Consider the following 11,531-nt stretch of genomic DNA (forward strand, 5'->3'; position numbering starts at 1 on the left):
TCCACAATTCAAGTGCGAATCCGCCACCGGAAGCGGCGAATTCAAGCACGATCACAGAGAGAGGGGAAGAAGAAAAATCAACAAAGCAACAAATTCGTACCAAAATCCAGCAACAAATTCGTACCAAAAAGCAACAAATCCGTACCAAAAAGCCACAAAACCGAATCCGAACCAAATCCGTACCAAGAATCACAAAAATCCACAAATCCGCGCCAAGAACATCACCAAACAACAAGCACAAATTCGGTCAAAGAGCCACGTGAAAGAGAAGAGAAGGAAGGAAGGAATATTCCGGATTCGGAAGAAAGCAAAGCTCTCTCCCTTGCTCTACAACACACCACAAATAGGTAACAATTCCTCTTCCTCTTTCTTCCTCTTTAAAATTCAAATTTCCGAATCTTTGAAGTTAGATCTACTCCGATTGGGACTTTTTCTCAAAAAACTAAGTTTGGATTCATGAATAGCACGAAAAAGGATATCTAAAAATGTAAAAATTTTCAAAATCGGAGGAGTTTGCTCAACTCCGGCGGCGGCGCCGCCACCCTTGGGTGGCCGGCCACCACGCCGGAGGAACAAACTCCGCCGGAGAAGATGAAGATCATCTCCTGTTTTTCCAGAATCCGGCGCGGTGAGGAAGAGAGAAGTGAGAGCTTCTCTCACTAGAATGAGAGAAGAGAGAGAAGGAGAAGAAGAATTATAAAAAAAACCGGTTTCCCCCCCTTATAAAGCCAGTGAACCGGACCGGTTCAGGACCGGTCCAACCCCCCTTGGTTCCTGGCCGTTTGATCTAGGGTTTCAGGACCCTGGATCAATCGTGTGGTTCCTGTGCAATCTGAGTTTTGGTGTTGGGCTTTGGGTTTGGGCTTAATGTTCTGCACATTTCTTGCTTTTTTCTTGCTGTTCACACCCCTATTTTTTGCTACCTGCACCTATGTCTTGATTAAAATTGTGGTAAAATTCCTAGAAAAATTCATACATGTTTCTTGATATTTTCTTAGTGTTTTTATGACATTTTTGCACATTAAGGATCTATGAAATTTTGGTATAATTAATTCATAGCATTTTAATTCTCTTTGAATTATTTGTTATGGATTCTTCTTCACACATTTGTCCTTGATGTGAGAATATGTAATAAAAGCTACTTGATGTGTTAATATGAGAGATTTGTGCCTATAATTTCATGTTGATTTGCTGTTTTGATTTGGTTCATAAGTTCTTAATTTTATGAACAGTATATGCATATTTTGAAAGATATAAAATGCCAAGTTTATTTTAGAAAATATGGCATGAAACCATGCTTGCATGCTTCCAATAATTCCATGCTATAACTTGAGATAAAGAAAACGCTTTCAAAATTTGTTAAAGCATGAGAATTAGAGGCCAAGAATGCTTTAGGTTTCATACCTAAGTTTTTAGGGTTTAATGTCATTTTGTTAACTTTTTGTGCCATCTTGCATGCTTTTATTTCTTAGTACTTGTTATGTTTTTTCTTTTCACTAACTATTTCATCTCATGTGACATACATTTCGTAGCATTCCACCACCTCCTTCACTTTCTTTAGCTTAGCATTTATTTTTTGCAAGTTTTAATTCATTTGGCAATGTAATTTGTTATCATTGGTTTGTAGCTTGGCAAAGGGGCCATAGAATGTATTTAGGTAATTTTTGTAATATGGACTATGGACACTATGACGCACCGACACGCACACACTCACCTTAGATGTATGCATAGGATTGTATGGTTAAATAAGCGTTTAGGTTTTAAACACTTAGAGAAAATCCTTTTTTTAAAAGAAAAAACAATTGAACTTCACTTCAAAAATTTTCATAATAAATATGAAGTCAACACTTCATTTTTTCCTTTCTTTTTTCTTAAGAAAAATTCAATTCATCTTAATCATTTAGACTTTCTTTTCAATCACTAATCAAACCTCACCTTTTGCTAAATCTAATGCCCTTGAGGCCTCTCATCTCTATTCTTCAAAATCTCTTTTCAAACTTAAAATCAACCAATAAAAACAAAAACCATCTTTGAGCAAGAACTACGCCGGTTTTGATCCCGTAAAACGGTACGTAGGCAATGAGTCAAAACTCATCCAAGCCGAAATAAAAATCAAATTCTACTTCTTCTCGCCCCCATTCTTAACTAATCACATTTTCCTTTTTTACAAATAAGCAATAAAACTAAAGCGTAGAAATAAACTTAGGAGAGCGGTTCTTATGGAATACCATAATCGCTCCGGGTGCCTAACACCTTCCCGTAGCGAAAACGACCCCCGAATTCGGAAACTCAAGGGTTTTTCTCCTTTTACCCTTCCCAAGAAAAAAGAGAGATATCAACGGTCGAAAGGTACAAGTCCAATTAATGGCTTGGCACCCAAAAACCATGATAACAATTATAGATGTTATTTTATATGGATACGGGAAGAAAAAATAAAAAATAAATTTTTTTTTTCTGATGGGTTGGCACGGCCGTGCCACCACAGGCACGGGCCGTGCCAACTTTCTGGAAAAAGAGGGAAGATTTTTTTTTTTTTTTTTGGGTGTGTTTCTGGTCAATGGCTTCAAATCTTTTTCACTTTTTCGCATCATATTTGGACGAATACCTACAAAACAAATTAAAACAACAAAACAAACAAAATAAAAGCAATAAAACTCATGGGTTGCCTCCCACGAAGCTCTCTTTTAGAGTCATTAGCTTGACGATTAGAAGGTTTCTCTACCCAATACCCAATCTTTCCCAAAGGGATAGTGGCATCAACCTGAGATTCTCTCCCAAATCACACATAGCTTTTTCAATGGTTTCACTCTCAATCACACAAGGGGTGGAAAAACTCTCAATCACTATGAAGTTAGGCTTAGCAAGCCTTTGTGGGACATGGATTTTGAGTTTATAAGGTGGTGAAACTATTGGCTTATCACTCTCTCCTATGACTTTCTCACCTTGTTGCTTTTCACTCTCTATCTCACCCTCAATTGTCTTAGTTTTCATAATGGTGTCCTCTAACTGCTTACCGTCCCTAAGTTGAATAGCATTTATAAGGCCTTTGGGGTTGGCTTTAGTTTGACTTGGAAAGACTTCGGGGGTTTGAGAGGAAGTAGCTACTTTTTGGGCTACTTGAGAGATTTAAGTTTCTAGCATTCTAGTGTGAGTAGCAATGGAGTCCACTTTAGATGTAAGCTTGACAAGAGAGTCATTCAAAAATCCAGTTTGATTTTTAAGTTCTTGAAATTGCTTGGATTGCTCCATAGCATGTTTTTCTAGTAAAATTTCCAAGCTGGATTTCTGAGGGACTCTTTGGTTGTTTGCATAAACGGGTGGTGTTGTTTGTTGTCCAAAGGTATAAGAATTTTGCTCGGGACTTTTAGCAACACTACCTAGTTGGCATTCAACACCAGTATGGTAAAGTATTCCACAAAATTTGCAAGGTGGTGAAACAAGAGCAGGTGTGACGACACTTACAGTTAATTTATCAAATTTTTGAAGAAGTGTGTCCACAGATAGATGATCAAGGGTAGAAACCTGGTACATACCTGCCTCTTTTTTAGAGGGTGGAGGAGTACCTTCAGTGATAACTCTCTCACTTGTCCACTGATAGTGGTTTTGTGCCATGTTCTCGATCAAATCATATGCTCCTGTGTAAGTTTTATTCATCAAAGCTCCACCTGCAGCTGCATCAACATAAATTTTTGTGGTACACAAGAGACCATTATAAAAAGTGTGTATAATAAGCCAATTCTCAAAACCATGATGGGGGCAAAGCCTAAGCATTTCTTTGAAACGCTCCCACGCATCGTAAAGAGATTCACCATCTTTTTGAGTGAATTGTGTGATTTGACTCCTCAATTGAGCAGTTTTACTATGGGGAAAGAATTGGGAAAGAAATGCCTTCCTCATTTGGTTCCATGAAGTGATAGAACCAATTTGCAATGAATGAAACCAAGCACTAGCTCTATCCCTCAAAGAGAAAGGAAAGAGGTGCAGCCTTACGGCCTCTTGGTTTGCCTTCAAAGTTCCACTGAGTCTTAGAAAAATTGAAACATGAAAATTCGGATCCTCAGTGGGTGATCCGAAAAATTGATTTTGCTGCACCAGGTAAATAAGTGCAGACTTTATTTCAAATTTAATATCCTCAACCGTTGGGTACACAATAGCATCGTACGGCTTATCTGAAGATGTGATTGCATATTCTTTGATAGCACGTTTCTCAGCCATATCGTTATTACTGTGTGTTTCTTTGAGCCATCCCTGAAATCAAAGCGGTTAAAGATAGAAAATAAAAAATAATAAAAAATAAAAAAAAAATAAAATAAGGAGAAAGGGAGAGAGAGATTTTATATATATATATATATATATATATATATATATATATATATTTATTTATTTATTTATTTTTTATATTTTTCTTTATAGAGAGAGAGATAAATATATAAAAAATAAAAAAGATAAGAAAAAGAAATAAAATATATATTATATATATATATATATTTTATTTAAATAATTTTTTTTTTTAGACTAAACACTATTGAAAAGTTAATCAAATTACAATAACTCCCCGGCAGCGGCGCCAAAAACTTGATGGGATAAAACCGCAAGTGCACGGTCTTACCGAAGTAGTAAAAAGATGAGTATCGTTCTGACAGGGAGTTATGAATTCAATTAACTTTAGATAATGATTAGACTAAAGATTTAGAAGGTACAAAGGTTTGTATTTTTAATTAAAATAAAATAATAAAAGAAAAGATAAAAGCCTTGGAATTATTGGTTCATCCTAATGACAAGTCCTTCACAAACCAAACTATTAAACTTATAACCTTATGTTAGACCTAATTTCTCAAGACAGTTTCTCTTTTGTTCCTCTAGCAACCAAGCCTATTTCGCTGACTTGATTCCTATTAGATTTTGGTTCCTCTAACAACGAAGCCTATTTCGCTGACTTGATCATTATTAGTTCCCTTGAAGATCGAAACTATATGTCTCAAAGATTGTAAAGACTATTTCGCTGCCTTTACAATCTTTGTCTAAATTCACTTGTTCGAATATCAAAGCTCCACTTTCGTTTTATGAATTGATATTTGAGATGATGGATAAACAATTATCAAACCCTCCACTTTCGTTTCCACAGTTTGATAATGGTTGATCCATGTTAAATCGGTGAATTTAGATAAGGAATTAGGGTTACAGAAGATTAAGGTTTAAACCTTGGTTTGATTAGGATTATGTCATTGGACTTATCCAACAATCCCAAGACAAGAGAAGTCTACTCACTGACGTTCATTGTAGACAAGGAGAAGAAGAGAGAAAACATAAAAGTAAATAACAAGAAAGTAAAATGAACTTTTATTAGAAAGACAATTGTCACATATTGCATTCCAAGAAAAGATGAATATTTGTGATGGATAGCTACTCTATTTATAGCATTTGTTTGACTTAAAATCTAAGCTATTACATTCGGGCTAAAAATAGAGTAGCTTAAAATCTAAGCAAAAGTGACTCTGGAGGGTGGCACGGCCGTGCCAAGGCTAGCACGGGCCGTGCCAGGCTTCTGACTTGGGGGAGATATATTTTTGTCTCTCAATCTTAATATTTTTGCATCCAATCGGCTCCAAGTCCCTTTCTTTTGCTCCAAGACTCAATCCATCCAATATTCATTCCTGAAATATAAAATATGCAATTGTAGTAATATAATTCAAAAAGGAAATATTATAAATATAAATATAACTAAAATCTAAATAAAACAATACTAAATATTATGGATAAAGTAGATATAATAATGACTCATCAAATAAAACAATACTAAGTGATGAATTTGAGGAGGATGATATAGATGATGAATTTCAAGAGGATGGCCTAGATGATGAAATTCAAGAGGATGACATTGGTGATGAATTTGAAGTGGACGATTTGACTGATGAATTACAAGATAAACTTGAATGATCTAGTTGGATGGCGTTTTATTTTGGATTGTAGTTAAGCCACTAAACTTGTCCGAACTATAGTTTTGTTATTTTGCTAGGCTTATACTTCGAAGCATTAAACTTATCAAGTAATGTTTCACATTTTGATTACTATTATGTCTTGAATTAATGTTTGAACTATTTTATTATAGGCTTAATTACACTTTTCCCCTCTATCTTTTGTTAATTGTGCGATTTTGCACCCCTCTTTTTTTTTGAGCGATTTTGCACCCTATCTTTTGCCAACTGTGTTTTGTTCAAAATCATCGTTAAAAGAGGGGAAATGGGGCAAAAGATGGGGTGCAAAATCGCGCAAAAAATATAAGTGAGGGTGCAAAATCGCACAATTAGCAAAAAGATAAGGGACAAAAGTGCAATTGAACACAAAGATGGGGTGCAAAATCAGAAAGGGGACAAAAAGATGGGGTGCAAAATCCCTCAAAAAAAAAGAGGGGGTGCAAAATCGCACAATTGGCAAAAGATAGGGGGGAAAAGTGCAATTAAGCCTTTATTATATTACATCTTTTGTGGTTGTATTGCTAAATTCGATCTTGTTTGAGTTATAATTGACAATTTTAATATTGCCTTTAAGCTATAGTTACATTTCTAAAATAATTGGAAAATTCTAAAATTTTATAAGGACACTCTAAAAATGTTGCCTGTAAGCTGTGGGGAAGTTTTTTTGTTTTCTTAAAGATTCAAATTTAAGGCAATGATTATTAATTGAAGCAACCTATGGGAACATTTAAAAACGTCCCCTCAGAATTCCCAAAAAATCGTCTCCTATTCCTAAGACTTAGGCGACGTTTTCAAAAACTGTGCCCAAAGAACATGAAAAAACGTCCCCATAGACTATAAGCGACGCTCGTATAGGAGACGCCTAGAAAACATCCCTTATACCTTTAGGGGACGTTTTTCATAATTCTGACAACATTTTTTTTATTTTTGTTAAAAAGGATAAATTGTGTAGTGTGAATATGAAATGGTGAAAGGTGAACCAATATTTATAGAGAAAAATTGAGCAATACAATTGTTGATGCAGATCTTAATTTAGAACTTTTTTTCACACGTATTTATAAGACATTTATAGACATTAAAGGGTGATTGTTTAATTTGTGGAAATACACATACAAAATGAAATAAGTATTAGGTTCAATAGAGAGTATAGGATGCCACTTTTGTATTGGCGTTCATTCGGTATCAATTGTAATAAATTTCAAGGTCAAATATGTGTTAATGTGCGACAATGATTTACCAATAACCAATAATCAAACTACAATTAGATGATGAGGTGTACATTTGTATTAGTGATGCTTAAGTGTGTAATACATTAAATAAAGTTTTACATAAAAGAGTGCCAAGTGTACTCTTCAAAAAAATTAAGGCAAATGTTTATAATAGAGAAGAGATGTGTCGAAGTCAATACTCAGGATTCTATTACAGTCAACCTTTATCAATGGATTTAATTGTTTTAAATGTATTAAACTATTTTTTTGTCTTTTTCATTTGTCATTCAAAACCTAGACTTTTTCTCTCTTATTAATTATCATGACTCTGAAAACATAGTCAACATCTATCACTTAATTTAATTGTCTTAAATGCATTAAATTGTTTTTTGTATGTTTCATTTATCATTCAAAAATGAATTTAATTGTCCATATTTATAATACTCCATCTGTTTCAAAATGAATGTCAATGCATCATTAGAAGAAATGAAATAACTATTTTACTAAATTAAGTTAAAGCAATGTTTTAGAAATAGTGCCCCTAATATTAATTGGAGAGTACAATTAGTAAGAAATAATTAGCAGTACATTGAAAACTAAATGACTGTCATTTCGAAACAATATCTTTTTATAAAAGCGACATTCATTTCGAAAGAGAGGGAGTAATATTTTTTTCCTTTCCAAGTTCTTTTACAAAATTGAATGTAGACTTTTGTCTCTTTTAAATTTTATGATTTATATAACACTCAACCTCTGTCAATGTATTAATTGTCTTAAATGCAATAACCACGTGTACAACAAAAGTTAAGAAGTGGGTCATATCCTTGAAAGTAACATCTTTCACTTTGTAGTATATATACATGTTCAAGTATTGAATTTCCTTCAAAAAGTATTACATGTCCTTGAAAGTAACATTTAAAATTTCATGGATTTAATTATCTTACTCGTTCTCAGTTTGTGCATAACATGTTGCAAAGTTGAGGCAAGAAGCAAAATTTTACTAGATGAAACAAATAATTTTACTCTATCATATAGCATCGAGGTATTTTTTATTATTCATCGTCCGTTTTTAGTTTGATTTATACATGATGTAGTTGATTGTAATTTTGGTTAACGAATTCAGGATTTTGTGGCCGATAAATTTGATTGTGTTGATATCTACAAGCAACCTGCTCTACAACATCCTTTACTGAAAAAGCACAAAATTCAGGTATAATAGTTGAACAATTTATAATATTAATTATCTTACTTTATTGCGTTGTAAAGACTAGTTGTTATTTCACGAAAATGAAGGGAATGATATATAATGATAACTAACATATAATTCAAGATTTGTAACCTTAAATTTTCATTCAAAATATATTGCCTTATTTGTTTGTAAAGAATTTCAACTTCAAGTATAATTCATTTTAGTTAATTTTTATTTTATTCCCTCTTCATTGCAACATATGTAGCTTTTCCCAACTTTTGCAAAGAACATTGTGCGAAATAGACCATCATATGGTAAAACAGCGGATGATTGTCCATTGGGAAAAGTGCCTATCTACAACAGCAGAGGAGGACATCAGATTATTACTAATTCATCTTCAAAATTACAAATTGATGATTTTCAAAGGCATTCTAAAAGTAACCCTGGCTATCATGTAAGTGGATATTTTTAATCAATATATTTTACATGAAATATTATAACAGTTTGTATTTATCAATATTAGGAAAAAATGACCAACTAAAATTATGCCGCACCAAGACAGAACATAAAACAAGGTCGCATTCTGATGAAGGAATCACAAAAACAAAAATATATTTAAAAACCATTTATTGAAAACCAACTAGCGATATATGATTTAAAACCTCATCCTTGCCCCATTTTATGGTGAGCCAGAGGGTTAGTGTCTTTTTCCATAAAATATTAATTAAAAAATTCACAAAAAACTAGGGTTACAGGAAGAAAGAACTAGGAAGAAAGAACTAGGGTTACAGGAGAGAAAGGTGGTTAGGTGTATGTTCAAGATAGATAGAAAAATATGAAATTTTAGATTTAAGACATAGTGTGTGTGACAAATCACTTTAACATTTTAAAATTGTATAAAATATGAAATATTGTATGTTTTTGTCTTTTCTAGACTGTTACCCTTGATACAATCCAGAATACAATATTTCATGGAGCATACGCCGGCATAACTGGGTATGATCTATCCGTTCAAGCAAAGCAATACAGCATGTCTTACATTTGGGTTGAAAGTGGATCAGGAACACAACTAAATAGCATAAAAGTTGGAGTTGGGGTTAGTTAGTTTTTATTATGTTTTCTCGATATTTTCCTCTCATGACATTGCATTCATTTAGAGAGATAATGATAGAAAAAACATAGTCATTCTTTTATAATATACTACTCACATACTCTCTTTTTTATGTAAAAGGTTTTCCCAAGCTTATATCATGACAACCAACTACTACTAACTAGTCGATGGACGGTAAGAATATAAATTTAACGCATTTAATAATATATAAGACCATCTAGAGTGGTGAGTGCTTCACCTATTTAGAATCATATTAAATAGGAACTCTATTATAGACCAAATAAATATGGTGCTTGTACATAAGAGTGGTTACGGGAGCACCCCCTCTATCTTCCTTTCTTTATGCTCCCTAAATAAATTGTATTAAAATAAATATTTTTTGTTGAAATTTCATGATTTAACGTTATTGGTAGGACTAGTTTTATCATTTTTTCTAAGATGTTAGGTTGGAGGGATTGGACATTCGTTCAATATTAATATTAGTAAATGCTAAAATTGATGATGTGTATGTATAGGACCAACATAAACATCAATGTGGATGGTCTAATGTGATAGAAAAAAAAAATACATATTTTTATTGTGCTCAAGCTCAATTTGGTATAAACATGCAGGCAGATGGTTTTAAACAAACTGGCTGTTACAATGATAATTGTCCGGGTTTTGTGCAAGTCAATAGTAACAAAGATTATTCTCTTGGAATTGTCATATCGCCCACCAATTCAATTGGACCAACTGAAAAGGTTGCTCTTTTTCTCAAAATCAAACAGATAAATTTGTAATTATTGTAAATACATACAAATATATTATATATTATTATATATTTTTCCAAACTATTACATCAAATTTAAAGTGTTTATAAAATTATTTTTTTTGACAATATTATCTTTAAATCTTGTATAATGTAAGTAATTGAAAAGAATGATAATTAAATATAGGATCTTAATCATTTATAACTCTTTCTAAAGAACTTATTATGAGTGAATGTTTTTGTTTTTTTTAATTAGTCTTAATATGATTGGTTAATATCTTCTCCTAGTATTTCTCTTACCTTTTTAAATATATGTAGGATCGATCTACAGGTCATTGGTGGTTACTTATGGATCCTAAATCAATACAAGTTGGATATTGGCCAAGAGAGTTATTCAATCACTTAGGTATGGGAGCATCAAAGATTCGATTTGGAGGTCAAACTTATGCTCCACCTAATACGAATAGTCCCCCAATGGGTAGTGGAAGATTGCCTAAAGAAAAATTTGAAAACTCGGGTTTTATGGGACAACTTAGGATTATTGATTCACAATATAATGAAGCTGACGTAAAACCTGAAAACATGAAGCCATATAGAGATACTAATTCAAATTGTTATGACGTGATATACAATGGTTTTGAAGGACGTCTTCATAGGCAAGCTTTTCTTTATGGTGGGCCAGGTGGACGAAATTGTGGTATATGATTGTATTGACAACTATATTTAATAAAACTATGATTCGTCCTTGATATATATTGTTATACCCTTGGCCAAAAACAACATAATTAACATAAAATTTGTGGAAAAGAAAAACTTTATGCTTATAATTAATAAAACCACATTTCGCAAAGGTTTACAAAATCATAAAATTTGACAAATTATCTTTTCTTGAAAACTAATTTATTTAAATTAGTTTTTTAATCGAGTATTGATTGTTAAATTTAGCAACTATATTAAATCTTCGTCAAGTAATAAAATTTATAAGTTCATCTCCACGGAGATTATGAAATTGCAAACTAACTACTACACTTTTTTTTGTTGATAAAGCTATAAATGGATTAAAAGAAACCATAAGCTGACTAAAACTCTTACAACAATTACTCCATAGAAACCCTAGTAAAAGGTAAACCTAAAGAATCCCTAACGAGAGAAAGGTTGAAATAAAATATGGAGGGTACTCCCACCATTGAAAGGATCAAGGGGCAAGACCTTGACCATTCCTGGCCAAAGTATCAACGACCATGTTCCCCTCTCTAAGTAAATGAGTGAAAATACATCTAATTTGCCTACAAAAGTGCAT

The 11,531-nt window shown here is 32.8% G+C and overlaps 1 protein-coding gene and 1 non-coding gene across 4 annotated transcripts; both read left to right on the forward strand.

Moving 5' to 3' along the window:
- The first annotated feature begins 3,742 nt into the window (after positions 1-3,742).
- Positions 3,743-3,849, forward strand: LOC120578786 (small nucleolar RNA R71). The gene has a single exon (XR_005644597.1). It is a non-coding gene; the product is annotated as a small nucleolar RNA R71 (small nucleolar RNA).
- Positions 3,850-8,057: 4,208 nt separating this feature from the next.
- Positions 8,058-10,984, forward strand: LOC25486622 (uncharacterized). 3 transcript variants are annotated; one of them, XM_039830528.1, is made up of 7 exons: positions 8,058-8,225; positions 8,307-8,393; positions 8,638-8,826; positions 9,307-9,468; positions 9,604-9,657; positions 10,095-10,223; positions 10,550-10,984. In XM_039830528.1, the coding sequence occupies exons 1-7, from the start codon at positions 8,109-8,111 to the stop codon at positions 10,934-10,936; spliced, it is 1,125 nt and encodes a 374-aa protein (XP_039686462.1). In that variant the 5' UTR covers positions 8,058-8,108; the 3' UTR covers positions 10,937-10,984. The 3 variants fall into 3 exon arrangements, with proteins under 3 accessions (XP_039686462.1, XP_039686463.1, XP_039686464.1); XM_039830529.1 differs by lacking the exon at positions 10,095-10,223; XM_039830530.1 differs by lacking the exon at positions 9,307-9,468.
- The last annotated feature ends 547 nt before the right edge of the window (positions 10,985-11,531 follow it).

This window comes from Medicago truncatula, chromosome 2, assembly GCF_003473485.1.
Source record: "Medicago truncatula cultivar Jemalong A17 chromosome 2, MtrunA17r5.0-ANR, whole genome shotgun sequence".
NCBI lineage: Eukaryota > Viridiplantae > Streptophyta > Magnoliopsida > Fabales > Fabaceae > Medicago > Medicago truncatula.

What these genes read in the sequence shown, in the direction of transcription:
- LOC25486622 (XM_039830528.1), top strand. Translation starts at nt 8,109, where the DNA reads ATGGATTTAATTATCTTACTCGTTCTCAGTTTGTGCATAACATGTTGC. An exon ending in TGAAAAAGCACAAAATTCAG is followed by an intron (nt 8,394 to 8,637) that starts GTATAATAGTTG and finishes CAACATATGTAG; the next exon opens with CTTTTCCCAACTTTTGCAAA. An exon ending in GCATAAAAGTTGGAGTTGGG is followed by an intron (nt 9,469 to 9,603) that starts GTTAGTTAGTTT and finishes TTTATGTAAAAG; the next exon opens with GTTTTCCCAAGCTTATATCA.